We start from the raw sequence: 19,031 nt of genomic DNA, 5'->3' as shown, positions 1-19,031 counted from the left end.
AATTGTCTTGGAAGCTCAATGTCAGACATTTTAATAAATTTTGTAAATACACAAGGTGGCAACTGTCTTTCATTTACAGTAGTCTTTGATTTAATAACTTCGTTTTGTTTAACGTTGTTACTGAAGCTGTTTTTTTAAGTATGGAACATGATTTTCTGTGTTGATAAATTGTTTCTGTTGCAGAATTTGGTGGATTTGGTTCAGTTAGTGGAAAAATAGAGATTGAAATAAAAATAAACCATGAAGGGGAAGTAAATCGTGCCCGCTACATGCCTCAGAATCCTTGTATTATTGCTACAAAGACACCCTCCAGTGATGTGCTGGTCTTTGACTATACCAAGCATCCTTCCAAACCAGGTAAGCAGTGTGAACTTTGAATCAGGAGGTGAGGAGATGATATATTTTTAATCAGATCAATTTCCTTGTATTTATATTAAATTTTGTAAACTTTATTTTTGCCAGTACTATCCTTGGGAAAGAGGGGCAAGTACTGTAAACGGCATATCAAAATTCATCTATGAAGCAGAACACTGCCACTTTTGATCTTTAACTGATGGTCTGTTCTCCCAAATTACTACAAGTTGAACTGGCAGGGTGACAGTTAACATTCCAGCCGCCTTGTGTCCTATCCCCCCGAAAGGAGCTAAATGGATCAGGCTTCAGAATCTAACAAATGCTAAACAATCTGCAGCAAAGCACAGATTTGTGACCCAAACCACTTTGATGTGACGAATTAAACAAATCTTATTAAAATGGTCCTTGCCAAAGCAATGATTGGATTTTTTTTTAATTGTTGGATTGTTTAGTCAGACAAGGCTCACAAATTTATTTACAGAAGATTTGAAATATAATGCAAATTCTCCATCTTGTGAACCTTTTTCATTTTAAAGGGTGGCACAGTGGCGCAGTGGTTAGCACCGCAGCCTCACAGCTCCAGGGACCCGGGTTCGATTCCGGGTACTGCCTGTGTGGAGTTTGCAAGTTCTCCCTGTGTCTGCGTGGGTTTTCTCCGGGTGCTCCGGTTTCCTCCCACAAGCCAAAAGACTTGCAGGTTGATAGGTAAATTGGCCATTATAAAGTGTCACTAGTATAGGTAGGTGGTAGGGAAATATAGGGACAGGTGGGGATGTTTGGTAGGAATATGGGATTAGTGTAGGATTAGTATAAATGGGTGGTTGATGTTCGGCACAGACTCGGTGGGCCGAAGGGCCTGTTTCAGTGCTGTATCTCTAATCTCTAATCTAAAAAAATAATCAATACTACTTCGCCACCATTTAATATTAGACATACGTATACTTTCACTGTTCCATGTCTGACTTGTATGCTGAGAATAGACATGCCTTGGTCATTTAAGCAGTTTCTGATTTTGAATTGATTAGCAGGAACCAATTTACACGGTTGCATTTCATTGGCATCTGCGAAATCCAGGATCTGACGTTTATGCTTAGCCTTTTAGACTCACTTTTTTTTCTGTCCGGAAGATAACGTCAAAAGGGAGCTATTTACTTAACAAAACACACGTTCACTTTTTTTAAACCCATTTTACAGAGCAGCTACCATTCTTGTCACCACATTTGACACTCCTCACTTCAAATGGCTTTTCCTCTATCCATTTGATCTTTGATATACTTTCCTTCATTGTTAACATGCTGCCCTGTGGTGACATCATCTGTGAATCATGGGGTCATTTTCCAATGGTTTGCTGATTCCTTGCTTTTCCTTCCTTCCTTCTTTTTTGCTGTCACAAATGTTAGCAAAATGAAAATGGCCTCTCTGGCTCCCAAAAGCACCCATACACTTCTGATCTTAACTCTGTCAAGTTACCTGCCTTCTACTTCAGGCTTCATCAAGATGTACAGAACCTTGACTTGCAACTCAGCCTGTGCTCAACTTCCTTTTCCATATTTGTCAATTATTAAGACTACAACCGATCACCTGTGAAATATCACCTGTCTACTGCCAAAACATTAATTCATTCCTTTTTCTCCTGCCCTCTAAAGTGTTCTGAGATGTCTTTGTATGCAAGGAATGTGATTAAAATTCAAGTTGTCATGACCCAGTATGGTTCATCAGAATGTCTTAAGTATTCAGCTTTGGCTGATTAGGCAACTAAAGGGTCAGTTTGCTGAAGTTTCTGCTTGTAGCTAGGAAATTTTCAAAAAATAGTGAATTACTTTAGTATGATTGGAGAAAAAACTCTGAAACCAAATTTCAGGTTCCAACTTTGCTCTAATCTGCAAAGTTAGATAGTTCTAGAACCTCTTAGATTTTTAAACTTGAGTGCTGGTGAGGGTTTCAACAAACTCTTTATTTAAATAATGTAAAGGCCCTTTTAATTATTTGCTTACCAACTAATTCATCTAGGTGGTATGTTTTGAAAAATGTGTGCTTGACTGGTTTATTTCAATAAAAATGAAAGAGTAACTGCTTGATAACTACACAGATCCCTCTGGGGAATGCAATCCAGATCTTCGGTTACGTGGGCACCAGAAGGAAGGCTATGGGCTCTCATGGAATCCAAACCTTAGTGGCCATCTACTTAGTGCTTCAGATGATCATGTGAGCATTGTATTGTCACTTGTTTTGTGGATTAGGGAAAGCAACAAAGTGTCTTGAGCTAACAGTTTAGTTTTGAATAACTGATCGAAATTGTTTAATTGTCATTTTTAATAACCTATCAAAATTATCTTGGTCCCCTTTTTATCGTTCAGTTGGACAGCTCATGGAGTCATTCCATTTGAAGAGCTGAGGGCACATAATGGGGAGGTGGTTGCGTAGTGGTAATGTCAATGGACTAGTAATCCAGAGGCCTGGGATAATGCTGTGGTGACATGGGTTCAAATCCCACCATGGCAGCTGGTGGAATTTAAAATCAATTAATTAATAATAAATCTGGAATTAAAAGCTAGTCTCCGTAATGGTGCCATGAAACTACCATTGATTGTTGTAAAAACCCATCTGATTCTCTAATGTCCTTTTTAGGGAAAGAAATCTGCTGTCCTTACCTGGTCTGGCCTACATGTGACTCCAGACCCACAACAATGTGGTTGACTCTTAACTGCCCTCTGAAATGGCCTCGCAAGCCACTTGGGTGTCGAGGGCAATTAAGGATGGGCAACAAATCCTGGCCTTGCCAGTGATGCCCACATCCCATAAAAGAATAAAAAAAATATTGTAAGCAGAGAAGTTGACGATTCCATAAATTTTCTGGTTAAATATTAATCCTGTTTCTTAAGTATGAATGCTGTTACCTTTGCAGCAACAAATCTTCAATTTGCTTTACAGATAGTGACCAGTTTTGCTATGTACTTAATGTCTATGATGGCCATTTTGTACTTGTTTTAAAAGCAGTGTACCATTGATATAAAATAGCCAATCAAAATGCTGGTCATGAAATATGCTTTAAGTAATCAAAATGTTTTAGTTCGTTCAGGAAACTCTGATAATTTCACTTGGCTATAAACTGAGGTTACCTTGAAACTGGTATATTTGCACCTGTTTTGGAACAGTACTACTTTGAAAATTACATATACTTTGAAACACAGTGACTATGAATAAAAATATATCTAACTCTTAAAAATTGGTAGAGCAACCTGCAGTTCAAGCAAAGCTCTTTTAAATACTTATGTATCTTTCTCTTATTCTTTTGAAGTGAGTTGTGTGAAATTCTGCACGATATTCCTGCTTTTATTTAATGTCAGTTACAACCTACTACCTTTTTTGCTTGAATTGTTTTGGTTAATGTGTGGCAATGCAAGTAAAAAAAATGTTACTTGCAACATCACTAATGAATAAGTTGGCATGTCTGTATGGCAGGAACCAATACTGGCCCTAGTATAAGGTAATACGCATGTTGTAGATTTGATCAGTAACCATTTTTCCTTCTCCCCAGACCATCTGCTTATGGGATATCAGTGCTGTACCAAAAGAAGGAAAAGTAGTTGATGCAAAAACTATCTTTACTGGCCATACAGCAGTAGTGGAAGATGTATCATGGCACTTGCTGCATGAGTCTCTATTTGGTTCAGTGGCAGATGATCAGAAACTAATGATGTAAGTTGCTGAATTTTTCCTGGTCATACAGTCATAGCCATTACAGCACATAAGGAGGCCATTTGGCCCATGCTGGCTCGCAGAGCAATCCAGTCAGCCCCATTCCCCTGCTCTATCCCTCTAGTGCCCATCCAATTTCTTTTTGAAATAATAGTCTCCACTTCCGCCATCCTCGTAGGCAGCGGGTTCCAATCATTACCACACATTCCATCCAACACTGCCCCACCCCCTACGCACATCTCTTGGCCGAAAATCTGTATCTCCTATTTCTTGTACCATTGACCAATGGAAACAGCTTTTTTTTTTTTCTGTCTACCTTATCTAATCTCCCTTCAACGTCCTTTGCTCCAAGAACAGCAACCCCAGCTTCTCCGATCTAACCTTGTAGCCAAATTCCCTTGTCACAGAATTGTTACACCACAGAAGGAGGCCTTTTGGCCTATAGTCTCTGCACTGGCTCTCCAAAAGAGCAGTTTACCTAGTACCAATCCCCTTCCTTTTCAGATAACCATCTAATTCCCTCTTGAATTCCTCGATTGAACCTGCCTCCACCACACTCAGTGCATTCCAGATCCTAACCTAATCATTCCTGGAACCATTTGTAGCTAATGTAAACTGTATATCACTGTCTCAAAATGCTCCCCTGGTGATCTCTGTCCAACATAGTGATGAGAAAGTAAGTCAATAAATTAATCTTCTCATTCTTCACAAAAATGAACATTTGTTATTTTGATGAGATAAATTTTTAATGCCTTTATCTTTCTGCAATTGTCTCACCGGCCTTATATGGGAGACAAAAGTTGTAATGTGCCCCCCCCCCCCCCCCCACAATGTAGAGAGGTTGGACAACCCTGCTCAAAAGCAAGTATCCTTCCTTAAGTAAGGGGACCAGAACTGGGCACAGGACTCCAGGTGTGATCTCACCAATGTCGTGTATAATTGTCGTAAAATTTCTTCACTCAACCTTTTATCACAAAAGAATTGAAGTACAACATACCATTGACTTTCTTAATTGTTTACTGTTTCTGCATGTTAACTTTGTAATTTTGTGCTCAAGGACATTCAGGTCCTTCTAAATACCAACATTTGCCAGTTCCCCCTCCGCACCACCCTGCGCCCTCCCCCTTGCCCACTTACTTAACCTGTCTATATTCCTTTGCAGCCTCTTTGCTTACATTCTCAACAAACTTGAATACATTATGCTCGGTACTGTCATTTAAGTTATTGATGGAATGTAAATGGCTGATGCCCAAGCACTGATCTTTGCTCTGCTCCACGCGGTACAGCTTGCCAACCTGAAAATGACCTATTCGTTCCTACTTTTTTTTTTCTGTTTACTAACTAGTTCTCAATCCCATGTCTAATTTATTTGTAGTCTCTTATGACATCTTTAATGCTTTTTGAAAATCCAAATACACTACACTCACATCTCCTCTTCCCTGCTTTGCCCCCCCGGTCTATTGAACTTACAACCTCAGCAGAATATTCAGAGAATGTTTAAGAAACACAAGTCAGGATATGCTCACAGAAAAGGTACTGATGAAAATGCTTCCATTCCTGTTGATTACAACAATGGGAATACAGTAGTGAAACTGCTTTTAGTTCTGAGACACTGCAGTATGAAACTGCATGAAGCTGGATATATGTTTGGAGAGATATACATGCAACATTGTTACTTCAATCCCATTTTGCCCACTGTTTCAATCTGATTTTAGTGTGGGCTTTCAATATCTTTCTCTCCCTAAAACTATTGCTCTTTTTAGATATGCAAAGAGTACTGATTTGGGTTGCACACAGGGTTGTGAATCTTTGGAATTCTCTACCTAGAGAGTTTTGGATGCTCCATTGTTCAGTTTATTCATGGCTGAAATACAGATTTTTGATCTGAGAATTGAGGGGTGCAGAAAATGGGTGGTGTAGTAGAGTTGAAGCAGAAGATCAGCCATGATTGTATGGAATGGCGGAGCAGGCTCGAGGGGCGGACGGTTTACTCCTGCTCCTATTATGTTCTTTATATTTATTTGCTTTGGATAAGATATTGCGCTAGCTCTTGTCTGTAGATTCTAAATGCCATGCATTATCCTGGATGATTGCTGGCTAGGCACCTGTTGCCAGGGTCTCTGTCAATAGTGCTAGGTGCCTTCTTAAAATAATTGTCAAACTTCTGATCATCTTGCAGATAAGAGAATAATGTATATTTTAACTTACATTTTTGACTGAATGGGGACTTAGGAGTTTTGTGTGTTACGACCGAGCTGGGAGGAGTGCACTGTTAATTCTAGTCCCGCTTCTCCACTGGTCACAATATATATTTTAAATAGTCCCACTTACTAATAGTCAATCATATGCTCTATTTTTCCCAGAATAGAACACACTAACCAGGTTTATTATAGAACAAGTCTTAACTAGTAATGAAGTAAAGCATAACAAATATAAATTTTTAAAGTTCCCTTTTTACTTTAGTCCCTCACACACCACACACGCGTACTCCATCCCTCAAGCACTCCACCCCATGCCCCCGTTAACCGGAAAAATACAAGGGTCTTTTAAAATTTGAACTCTGTCACAGACAAAAACACTTGGGTTGATTACTACTTTATTTTTGAAGAAAACAGTAGTTGAGATATGTTGTTCCAAAACTGGCATACAGTCTAACTTCTGAGTGCACATAGACAGGCCACTGGGATCTTTTAGAACAGTTCTTTTCAGGTGGCATTGAGAATTAATTTAGCAGGCTTTCTTCAAAGACAGGAGATGAGATGAATTAACATTGGACTTCTCCTCAGGGTCTGATAAGCTGTTTAGTGGTCTTCTCTCCTTCCTTCACTTCTTCAGCAGGCTAACTTTATCAACTGCTTACCTCCAGAAGGTAAAGCACACTGACCCTACAACCAAAAACCTGCGAGTTTTCTCTCCCAGGTGTGTGCTGCTGCCCTCCAGGCTTGTCCTATCAGGGCACGTGACTGACCTCTCTGCCCCTGTTAACAGGGTTTCTGTTCTATTTTTAACTTGTCATATAACAACCAGTATATGTTGCCAAGCTAGTTCTTTCAGTGTCCTCTTGTGGGGGGGGGGGGGAAACTGGTCAATTACTCAAAACATTATAACAAAAAACTTCCATAACAACAGTGTATAATCAGTCTTATGGTGTTAGTCCTGTAAAATATCATATAAAAATTAGGGAGGTGGTGGCATCGTGGTAATGTGGCTAGACTAGTAATCAAGGTGCCTAGGCTAAAGCTCTGGGGACATGGGTTTGAAGATGATGAAATTTGAATTCAATTAATAAAAATCTGGAAATATAATATCTAGTCTAATGGTGACCATGAAACCATTGTTGATTGTTGTAAAACCCATATGGTTCACTAATGTCCTTTTTAGGGAAGGAAATCTGCTGTGCTTACCTGGTCTGGCCTACATGTGACTACAGACCCACAACAATGTGCTTGACTTAACTGCCCTCTGAAATGGCCTCGCGAGCCACTCGGTTGTCTTTAACCTCTACCCTCTAAAAAGTGTAAGAAAGGGAATGAAACAAGATGGATCAACCTAGGCACTGGAAACAACAATGGCAAACCCAGCTGTGTTGACCCTGCAAAGTCCTCACTAACATTTGTCCCAAAATTGGGAGAGCTGTCCCACAGGGTAGTCCAGCAACAGTCTGACAGTCATACACACGGAATCATACCTTTTAAAGACAATGTTCCTGACCCCATCACCATCCCTAGATATGTCCTGTCCCACCGGCAAGACAGACCCACCAGAGGTGGCGGCACAGTGGTATACAGTTGGGAGGGAGTTTCCCTGGGAGTCATCAACATTGACCCCGGACCCCATGAAGTCTCATGGCATCAGGTCAAACATGGGCAAGGTAACCTGCTGGTTGCCACCTACTGCCCTCTCCTCACTTGGCTGATGAACCCAGTGCTTTGCCATGTTGAACACCAATTGGAGGAAGCACTGAGGGTAGCAAGGGCAGAGAATGTCCTCTGGCTGGTGTACTTCAATGTCCATCAACAAGAGTGGCTCAGCAGCACCACTATTGACCAAGCTGGCTGAGTCCTAACTGACATAGCTGCTGGACTGGGTATGCGACAGGTGGTGAGGGAACCAACAGGAGAGAAAAACATACTTGACCTCGCCCTCACCAATCTACCTGTCGCAGATGCATCTGTCCATGATAGTATTGGAAGAAGTGACCACAGTCCTTGTGAAGACAATGTCCCGCCTTCACATTGAGGATACCCACCATCGTGTTGGGGGGTACTACCACTATGCTCAATAGGATAGATTTTGAACAGATGTAGCAGCTCAAAACTGGACATCCAAGAGGTGCTGTGGGCCACCAGCAGCAGCAGAATTGTATTCAACCACAATCTGTAACCTCATGGCCTGGCATATCCCCCACTCTACCATTACCATCAAGCTGGGGATCAACCCAGGTTCAATGAAGAGTGCAGGAGAGCATGCCAGGAGCAACACCAGGCATACCTAAAAATGAGCTGTCATTCTGATGAAGCCACTAATCAGGACTACTTGCATACCATACGGCGGAAACAGCATGCAATAGACAGGGCTAAGTGATCCCATAACCAACAGATCAGATCTAAGCTCTGCAGTCCTACCCCATCCTCAACAATGGGGGAGCCCAGTACATCAGTGCAAAAGACAAGGCTGAAGCATTTGCATCCATCTTCAGCCACAAGTGCCGAGTGGATGATCAATCTCTGCCTCCTGCTGTGGTCCCTAGCATCACAGATGCCAGTCTTCAGCCAATCTGATTCACTTCACGTGATGTCAAGAAATGGCTGAAGGCATTGGATACTGCAAAGGCTATGGGCCCTGACAACAGTACTGAAGACTTGTGTTCCAGAACTAGCTGCTCCCCTAGCCAAGCTGTTCTAGTACAACTACAACACTAGCATCTACCCAGCAATGTGGTAAATTGCCCGGTACGTCCTTTACACAAAATGCAGGACAAATCCAACCTGGCCAATTACTGCCCTATCAGTCTACTTTCGATCATCAGCAAAGTGATGGAAGGGGTTGTTGACAGTGCCATCAAGTGGCACTTGCTCAGCAATAACAGTCAGTTTGGGTTCCATCAAGGCCACACTGCTCCTGTCCTCATTACAGCCTGTGTCCAAACATGGACAAAAGAGCTGAACTCCAGAGGTGAAGTGAGAGTGACTGCCCTTGACATCAAGGCAGCATTTGACCGAGTATGGCATTGAGGAGCCCTAGCAAAACTGGTGTCAATGGGAATCGTGGAAAACTTTCCACTGTTTGGAGTTGTACCTAGCACGAAGGAAGATGGTTGTAGTTGTTGGAGGTCATTCTTAGTTCCAGTACATCACTGCAGGAGTTCCTCAGGATAGTGTCCTAAGCCAAACCATCTTTGGTTGCTTCATCAATGACCTTCCCTCCATCAGAAGTGGGGATGTTCGCTGCTGATTGTGTAATGTTCACCATTCGCGACTCCTCAGATAATGAAGCAACCTGTGACCAGATGCAACAAGACCTTGACAACGTCCAGGCTTGGGCTGATAAGTGGCAAGTAACATTCATGCCATGCAAGTGCCAGGCAATGACTCTCAAACGAGAAGAATCTAACCATCTCCCCTTGATGTTGAATGGCATTGCCATCACTGAATCCCCCACTATCAACATCCTGAGGGTTACCATTGACCAGAAACTGAAATGGACCAGCCACTTAAATACTGTGGCTACAAGAAGGCAGCTCACCACCACCTTCTCGAGGGCAATTAGGGATGGGCAATAAATGCTGGCATAGCCAGTGACGCCCACATCCCATGAATGAATTAAATAAAAAAAAGAGCAGGTCAGAGGCTAGGTAGGAATCCTGCAGTAAGTAACTCCCCTCCTGACTCTCGAGTGCCTGTCCGCCATCTACAAGGCACATGTCGGGAGCGTGATGGAATGCTCTCCACTTGCCTGTAATGAGTGCAGCTCCAACACCCTTCTAGAAGTTCGACACTATGCAGAACAAAGCATCCCGCTTGATTGGCACCCCATCCAGCACTTTCAACATTTATTTCCCTCACCACTGACGCACTGTGGCAGCAGTGTGTACCATCTACAAGATGTACTGCAGAAACTCACTAAGGATCCTTTGACAGCACCTTCCAAACCTGCAACCTGTACCACCTAGAATGTCCAGGGCAGCAGATGTATGGGGTCACCACCACCTGCAAGTTCCCCTCCAAGCCACACACCATCCTGACTTGGAACTATATCACTGTTCCTTCACTGTTGCTGGGTCAAAATCCTGCAACTCCCTTCCTACAGCACTGTTGGTGTACCTACACCCCATGGACTGCAGCGGTTCAAGATGGCAGCTCACCACCACCTTCTCAGGCAATTAGGGATGGGCAATAAATGCTGGCCTAGTGATGCCCACATCCCATGAACAAATATAAGAATAAAAATTCTAGTTTCACGGTGTACTGTGGTGATGGGGGGTGGTGTGGAAAGTAAAATCTTGTCTTTTTAGTTCAATTTAATTTCTTTTCTTCAGCTGGGATACCAGATCTAACAACACATCCAAGCCAAGTCACTCCGTTGATGCGCACACAGCAGAAGTGAACTGTCTCTCCTTCAATCCTTATAGTGAATTCATCTTGGCAACTGGTTCTGCTGATAAGGTGAGTTACTTGTCGCAGGAGCTTGTGCTAGCTCTTTTTTTTTTCATTACCAATGTAGTTTGACATTACAATGCAATGTGATGGTACATTTTAAATTTTTTCACTGTACTTAACCACAATCTTTTGAATATTCTACCAGGTCAACTTTTAAACAAACCTATTAATTACTAGTTGTATACTTTTGCTGCAGCTGCCTTCATATTGCTGTCTTTGTAAAGAAAAGTTTGCCAAATTGTTTATAGGTGGGGTTGGGGAAATTGAGCAAAATTTTCCAAAAAATTGTCTTTCATCCAGTTTGCAACAAGCCAGTAGAAGTAGAAAATAGAATGCTGGAAATTCTCAGCAAGTCAGACAGCATCTGTGGAGAGAAAAGCAGAGCTAACATTTCAGGTCGATGAAGCAATGGGCTTTGAGCAAGTGAAAGGAGGGTGGGTGGAAGAACAAAAGGGAATGTTTGTGATTGGATTACCTTAAATGACAAAACGTTTCATGATAAAAAGCCAAGTAAAGAAACAAAAGATGTGTTTGGATTAGGTGTAGATGGCAGATTAGCAGCTGCCCAAATACAAAGCAAAGGGATTAAGAAAGAGAAACAAGGTCGGGGAGAAATCAAACTGGCAAAAAAAGGGGGAAAATGGGGGCAGAGGTTATGAGCTAAAAATATTGAACTCAATGAGTCCAGAAGGCTGTAAATTGTCCAGTTGAAAGATGAGGTGCTGTTCCTCGACCTTGCGTTGAGCTTCATTGGAGCACTATAGCAAGCCGAGGACAGAAAGGTCAGAGTGGGAGCAAGGTGGAGAATAAAAATAACAAGCAACAGGAAGCTCAGGGTCGAGCTTGCGGGCTGAATGGAGGTGTTCCACAAAGCAGTCACCTGTATGCGTTTAGTCTCCCCAATGTAGAGGAGATAACATTGTGAGCAGCGGAATACAATATATGAAATTGAAAGAAGTGCAAGTAAATGCTTCACTTGGAAGGAGTGTTTGGGCCCTGGATGGTGGTAAGGGAGGAGGTAAAAGGGCAGGTGTTGTATCTGTGCTTGTATGGAAAGGTGCCGTAGAAAAGGAGGGAGGTGTTGGGGGTGACTGAGGAGTGGACCAGGGTGTCTGGGAGGGAAAGGTCCCCTCAGAATTCTGAAAGGGGAGGGGAAGATGTTTGGTGGCATCGCATTGGAGTTGGCAGAAATGGTGGATGATCTGTTGAATATGGGGGCTTGTGGGGTGATAGGTGAGGAAAAGGGAACCCTATCATGGGGTTGGGAGGGAGGGAAAGGGGTGAGAACAGAAATGTGTGAAATAGATTGGACACGGTGAGGGCTTTGACAACCACATTGGGGGGAGGGTGGGTTGGGGGAGGGGGGTGTGAGTCCTTGGTTGAGGATAACGGAAGGCATAGAAGCACTCGTATGGATGGTTGATTCATTCGAACGGATGTGACTATAGAGAAACTGGGAGAATGGAATAGAGTCCTTGCTGGAAATGGGCTGTGAGGAAGTGTAGTCCTAGTAGTTGTGGGATTTTAGCAAATATTAGTTCCAGCTTCCGCAGTATTTTGCTTTCATATTTGTGTTGAAGCAGAAAAATGGTTCTGTTTTACTCGTATGAGTAAATAAAATACTTTTTTTTTTTTGCTTCTTGCCCCTTAAGGTTAGGATTTTCAAACTATGGCCTGTAGGCTGTATGTAGCCTACAAGACCCAAATAACTCTGTTTTTAAGTCTTAATTTTGTCGGGCTCTGCTTTGTTACCACAAGCATCAGTCACAAAATAGATACATAGGCTCGTGTGCCTGATTTTTGTGGAAGGCTATATTTTGTGATTCAAAGTAAGATGGTGGCATTTTGGAGACTGATGACTAACAGATGCCTTGTTTAAGACTCCAAATTGTCTTAAATAGTTCCCTTACTGGATTGTGCAGCTGCCTGACCATTGAAAATGGATCTAGCATTATGTGGATAGCCTGACTTGTAGGACTTGGCTTCTTAAAAGTAAGTTTTATTTAAATTCTAGTTGGCAAGCTTTTTTTCCTTGCATAAAGTGGTTTAAATCCACATTTATTTCCGCATTAATTCTTTTCATTATTCATTCACAGTTGATACCAACCATTTATGATGCCAAACTTGAGGTGTGATAAACAGTGAGGATGATGCCAATCGTCTGCAAAAGGACAAAGGTTAACAAAATGGATAGTCAAGTGGCACATGGAATTTAATAGAGAAATGTGAGGTGATGCATTTTGGCAGAAGGGGTAGGCAATTTAAACTTAATGGCAAAATTCTGAAGTGCGTTCAGGGACAAAGGGACCTTTGGGGTCCATGTGTACAGATCTTTGAAGGTGGAAGGCCATATTCAGGCTTGTTGGGCCATATGATCTAGTCCTGCTGCTGCTGCTTGAGAGTAATTAGCAAAGCACATGGAATCTTGGGCTTCATAAATAGAGGTGTTAAGTACAAAAGCAGGGAAGTTATGCTGAACTGTTCATAAAGCTCTGGTTATGCCACAACTAGAGCATTGTGTCCTGTTCTGGTCCTCACACTTCAGGAAGGATATGAGGGTCCTTGAGAGGGTGCAGAGGAGATTTACCAGAATGGTTCCAGGGACGAGGGATTTTAGCTACAAGGTTAGGTTAAAGAAGCTGGGGTTGTTCTCTTTGGATCAAAGGAGATTGAGGGGAGATTTGATAGAGGTGTACAAGATTCTGACAGGTTTGGATAGGGTAGATGAAGAAAAGGTGTTCCATTAGCTGATGATACGGGGACAGAGATTTAAGGTTTTGGGCAAGTGCTGCAGGGGGAGTATGAGGAAGAATTTTTTTACGCAGCGAGTGCTAATTACCAGGAACTTGCTGCCTACGAGGGTGGTGGATGTGGAGACGATGAATGATTGATTTCCAAAGGAAATTGGATGGGCAGTTGCAGGGATACCAGGATAGAGCAGGGGAATGGGACTGACTGGATTGCTCAACAGAGAGCCGGCATGGCCTTTGTGACCCTCTGTTGCTCCTCCACCTTCAACACCCTGGGGGGTTACCATTGACTGAAACTTAACTGGACCAGCCATATAAATACTTTGACTAAGAGAGCGGGTTAGAGGCTGGAAATTCTGAGCCGAGTAACTCATCTCTTGACTCCCCATAGCTGGTCCACCATCTAAAAGGCACAAGTCAGGAGTGCGATGGAATACTCTCCACTTGCCTGGATGAGTGCGGCTCCAACAACACTCAAGAAGCTCAACACCATCCAGGGCAATGCAATCTGCTTGATTGGCACCCCTTCCACTACCATCAGCTAATGGGAATAGCTTTTCTTTGTCCACCCTATCTAAACCTGTTATAATTTTGTACACCTCAATCAAATCACCCCTCGACCTCCTTTGCTGCAAGGAACCTCCGCTTCTCCAAGCGAACATTTTTTTGTACCAAATCTCCCATCCCTGGAACCATTCTGGTAATTTTTCTCTGCACGCTCTCTAGGACCCTCGCATCCTTCCTACGGTGTGGTGATGAGAAGTGGCCACATTACTCTAGTTATGGGCTAACCAGAGCTTTATACAGACAGGTTCAGTATAACTTCCCTGCTTTTGTACTCAATACCTCTACTTATGAAGCCCAAGAGCTCATGTGCTTTGCTAACCACTCTGAATGTGTCCTACAATATTCAAAGATCTACGCATTTGAATCCCCAGGTTCCTCTGTCTCTGTACATTCTTCAGAACTGTGCTATTAAGTCTATATTACCTCATTCTATCCCTTCTGCCAAAATGCATCGCCTCGCACTTCTCGATTAAATACCAACTGCCACTTGTCTGCCCATTTTGCTAGTCTATCTATGTCGTGTTGTAATTGAATGGTATCGTCCTCACTGATGGTCTCACTTCCACATTTGGTATCGTTGGCAAGTTTTGAAATTTTACTCTGCATTTCCATTTTCAAGTCATTTATACATATCAAAAAAGTAGTGGTCTTAGCACTGACTGTTGAGGAACACCTCTGCCTACCATCCTCCAGTCTGAAAAACAACCATTTACCAAAACTTGCTGTTTTCTGTCCTTAAGTCAATTTTTTCTTATCCAGGCTGACATTGACTCTCCTATTCCATGGTCCTCAATTTTAGTTACCAGCCTTTTGTGCAGTACTTCACAAACACTTTCTTAAAATCCATATAGACAACAACCATTGCTTTCCCTTCATCAATCTTCTCTGTTAATCAAAAAATTCAATTATATTAGTCAAGCACAATCTGCCTTTTGCAAATCCTTGCTGCCTCCTTAATTAACTCAAAACCTCTCCAAGTGCCTGTTGACGTTTCCCCTTGTTATTTCTGAAACCGTACCAACTACTGAAGTTAAACGAACTGGTCTACGGTTACTAGGAATGTCCTTGCACCCATTCTTGAATAAGGGTGTCATATTTGCCACTCTCCAATCCTCTGGCACCTTCCCCCGCTCCCCTCCCCCCAAGTACCTAGGGAAGATTGGAAGCCCTTCCACTATCTTCACTCCCAATTCCTTTAGAAACCTGGGATGCAAGCCATCCGGTCTCAGCGACTTGTCTAGTTTAACCATAGACAGCCTTTCCATGGGCTGCAGCAGTTCAAGAAGGCAGCTGACCACCTTCTCGAGGGCAATTAAGAATGGGCAATAAATGCTGGCCTAGCCAGTGACTCCCTCAGCCCATGAATGACTTAAAAAAAATACATCTTTCTATCCATTTTCGCCCCATCCGCTATCTCTACCGTCTCTGCTTTTACTGACTCAGCAATGGCAATGCTGTTGAATGTCAAGGGGTGATGATTAGATTTTACGAACATACAAATTAGGAGCAGCATTGGGCCCCTCGAGCTTGCTCCACTATTCAATAAGATCATGGCTGATCTGATTGTAACCTCAACACCACATTCCTGCCTACCCCCAATAACCTTTTCATCCTCTTGCTTATCAAGAATCTATCTACCTCTGTCTTAAAAATATTCAAAGAATCTGCTTCCACCACCTTTTGAGGAAGAAAGTTCTAAAGACTCCCGACCCTCAGAAATAATTTCTCCTCACCTCTGTCTTAAATGGGCAACCCCTTATTTTTAAAGTGACCCCTAGTTCTAGATTCTCCCACAAGAGGAAACATCCTTTCCACTTCCATCCTGTCCTGACCCCTCAATCTTATGTTTCAATTAAGTCGCCTCTTACTCTTCTAAACTCCAGCGGATACAAGCTGAGCCTGTCCAACCTTTCCTCATAAGGTGACCCTCCCATCCCAGGTATTAGTCAGGTAAACCCCTGAACTTCTTCCAACGCATTTACATCCTTAAATAAGGAGACCAGTTCTGTACACAGTACTCCTGATGTGGTCTCACCAATGCCCTACAGAGCTGAAGCATGACCTCCCTACTTATGTATTCAATTCCCCCTCTCAATAAATGATAACATTCTATTAGCTTTCCTAATTACTTTCTGTACCTGCATACTAACCTTTTGCAATTCATGCACTAGGACACCCAGATCCTTCTGCTTCTCAGAGCTCTGCAATTTCTCACCATTTAGATCATATGCTGCTTTTTTATTCTTCCAGTCAAAATGAACAATTTCACATTTTCCCACATTATACTCCATTTTCCAGATTGTTGTCCACTCACTTAACCTATCTATATCCCTTTGAAGCCTCCTTATGTCCCCATAACAACTTACTTTCCTACCTAGCTTTGTCATCAGTAAATTTAGCAACCATACCTTTGGTCCCTTCACAGAATCATAGAAAGTTTAAGGCACAGAAAGGGGCCATTTGGCCCATCGTGTCTATGCTGGCCGAAAAACAATCCACCCATTTTAATCCCACCTTTCAGCATTTGGTCCATAGCCCTGCAGGTTATGGTGCTTGAGGTGCATATCCAGACTCCTTTGAATGGGTTGAAAGTTTCTTCCTCAACTACCCTTTCAGGCAGTGAGTTCTGACCTCCACCACCCTCTGGGTAAAAAGGTTTTTCCTCTTGTCCCCTCTAATCTTTCTACCAATCATTTTAAGTCTATGCCCCCTAGTCACTGACCTCTCTGCGTGTGTGAATAGGCCCCTCAAACTATGTACATTTCAAACAGATCTCCCCTCAGCCTTGTTCTCCAAGGAGAACAACCCCAGCCTATTCAATCTTTCCTCGTAGCTGCATTGTTCCAGTCCTGGCAACATCCTCATAAATCTGCTCTGTACCCTCTCGTGTGCAGTTACGTCCTTTCTGTAATGAGGTGACCAGAACTGCACACAGTACTCAAGTTGTGGCCTAACCAATGAGTTATACAATTCCAGCATAACCTCCCTATTCTTGTATTCTATACCTCGGCTAGTAAAGGAAAGGATTCCATATGCCTTATTAACCACCTTATCGACCTGTCCTGCTACCTTCAGGGATCTGGACATTCACTCCAAGGTCCCACACTTCCTGTACACTTCAGAATTTTCCCATTATCGTGTATTCTTTTGCCTTGCTTGACCTCCCCAAATGCATCACCTCACACTTCTCCAGGTTGAATTCCATTTGCCACTTTTCTGCCCATCTGACCAGACCATCAATATCTTCTTGCAACCTACATCTATCCTCCTTGCTACCTACCACACGGCCAATCTTTGTGTCGCCTGCAAACTTCTTGACAATGTCCCCTACATTTACGTCCAAAGCATTAATATATACCACAAAAAGCAGAAGACCCAGTACTGAGCCCTGCAGAATGCCACTGGAAACCGTCCTCTAGTCGCTAAAACACCCATCAACAATTACCCTTTGTTATAAAAACAAGAAATGCTGGAAATACTCAGCAGGTCTGGCAGCAACTGTGGAGAGAGAAGCAGAGGTAACGTTTCGGGTCAGTGACCCTTCTTCCGATATACTACAAACAGCAAAGGTCCCAGCACTGATCCCTGCGGAACACCACTAGTCACATCCCTCCATTCAGAAAAACACCCATCCACTGTTGCCCTCTGTCATCTGTGACCGAGCCAGTTCTGTACCCATCTTGCCAGCGCACCTCTGATCCCGTGTGACTTCACCTTTTGCACCAGTCTGCCATACGGGACCTTGTCAAAGGCTTTACTAAATTCCATATAGACAACATCCACCGCCCTTCCCTCATCAATCATCTTCGTCACTTCCTCAAAAAACTCAATCAAATTAGTAAGACACGACCTCCCCTTCACAAAACCATGCTGTCTCGCTAATAAGTTCGTTTGTTTCCAAATGGGAGTAAATCCTGTCCCGAAGAATCCTCTCTAATAGTTTCCCTACCACTGACGTAAGGCTCACTGGCCTATAATTTCCTGGTTTATCCTTGCCACCCTTCTTAAAGGAACAACATTGGCTATTCTCCAGTCCTCTGGGACCTCACCTGTAGCCAATGAGGATGCAAAGTTTTCTGTCAAGGCCCCAGCAATTTCTTCCCTTGCCTCCCTCAGTATTCTGGGGTAGATCCCATCAGGCCCTGGGGACTTATCTACCTTAATGCTTTGCAAGACCCCCAACACCACCTCCTTTTTGATAATGAGATGACTGAGACTATCTGCACTCCTTGGTGAATACTGATGCAAAGTACTCATTTAGCACCTCACCCATTTCCTCTGGCTCCACGCATAGATTCCCATCTCTGTCCTTGAGTGGCCCAACCCTTTCCCTTGTAACCCTATTGCTCTTTTTATATATGTATAAAAAGCCTTGGGATTTTCCTTAATCCTGTTTGCCAATGACATTTCATGACCCATTTTAGCCCTCCTAACTCCTTGCTTAAGTTCCTTCCTACTGTCTTTATATTCCTCAAGTGTTTCATCTGTTCCTAGCCTTCCAGCCCTTACAAATGCTTCCTTTTTCTTTTTGACGAGGCTCACAATATCCCGTGTTATCCAAGCTTCCCGAAACTTGCCAAACTTGTCTGTCTTCCTCACAGGAACATGCTGGTCCTGGATTCTAATCAACTGACGTTTGAAAGACTCCCACATGTCAGATGTTGATTTACCCTCAAACAGCTGCCCCCAATCTAAATTCTTCAGTTCCTGCCTAATATTGTTATAATTAACCTTCCCCCAATTTAGCACCTTCACCTGAGGGCTACTCTTATCCTTATCCACAAGTACCTTAAAACTTATGGAATTATGGTCACTGCTCCCGAAATACTCCCACTGAAACTTCGACCACCTGGCCGGGCTCATTCCCCAATACCAGGTCCAGAATGGCCCCATCCCTAGTTGGGCTATCTACATACTGTTTCAAGAAGCCCTCCTGGATGCTCCTCACAAATTTTGCCCCATCTAAGCCCCTAGCACTAAGTGAGTCCCAGTCAATATTGGG

General features: G+C 42.9%; 1 protein-coding gene across 4 annotated transcripts in view; it reads left to right on the top strand.

The window, feature by feature from the left end:
• rbbp4 (retinoblastoma binding protein 4) overlaps nucleotides 1-19,031 on the top strand; it is a 77,418-nt gene that overhangs the window by 13,100 nt on the left and 45,287 nt on the right. For all 4 annotated transcript variants that reach the window (XM_068011800.1, XM_068011802.1, XM_068011803.1 and 1 more), the window contains 4 exons: nucleotides 184-357; nucleotides 2,444-2,559; nucleotides 3,893-4,053; nucleotides 10,592-10,718. In XM_068011800.1, the coding sequence (XP_067867901.1) occupies nucleotides 184-357; nucleotides 2,444-2,559; nucleotides 3,893-4,053; nucleotides 10,592-10,718 (578 nt within the window). The remainder of the gene's footprint in view (nucleotides 1-183; nucleotides 358-2,443; nucleotides 2,560-3,892; nucleotides 4,054-10,591; nucleotides 10,719-19,031) is intronic.

This window comes from Heterodontus francisci, chromosome 31, assembly GCF_036365525.1.
Source record: "Heterodontus francisci isolate sHetFra1 chromosome 31, sHetFra1.hap1, whole genome shotgun sequence".
Lineage (NCBI taxonomy): Eukaryota > Metazoa > Chordata > Chondrichthyes > Heterodontiformes > Heterodontidae > Heterodontus > Heterodontus francisci.
The sequence above is the reverse complement of the archived record's forward strand: the minus strand, read 5'-3'. Positions and strand labels throughout refer to the sequence as shown.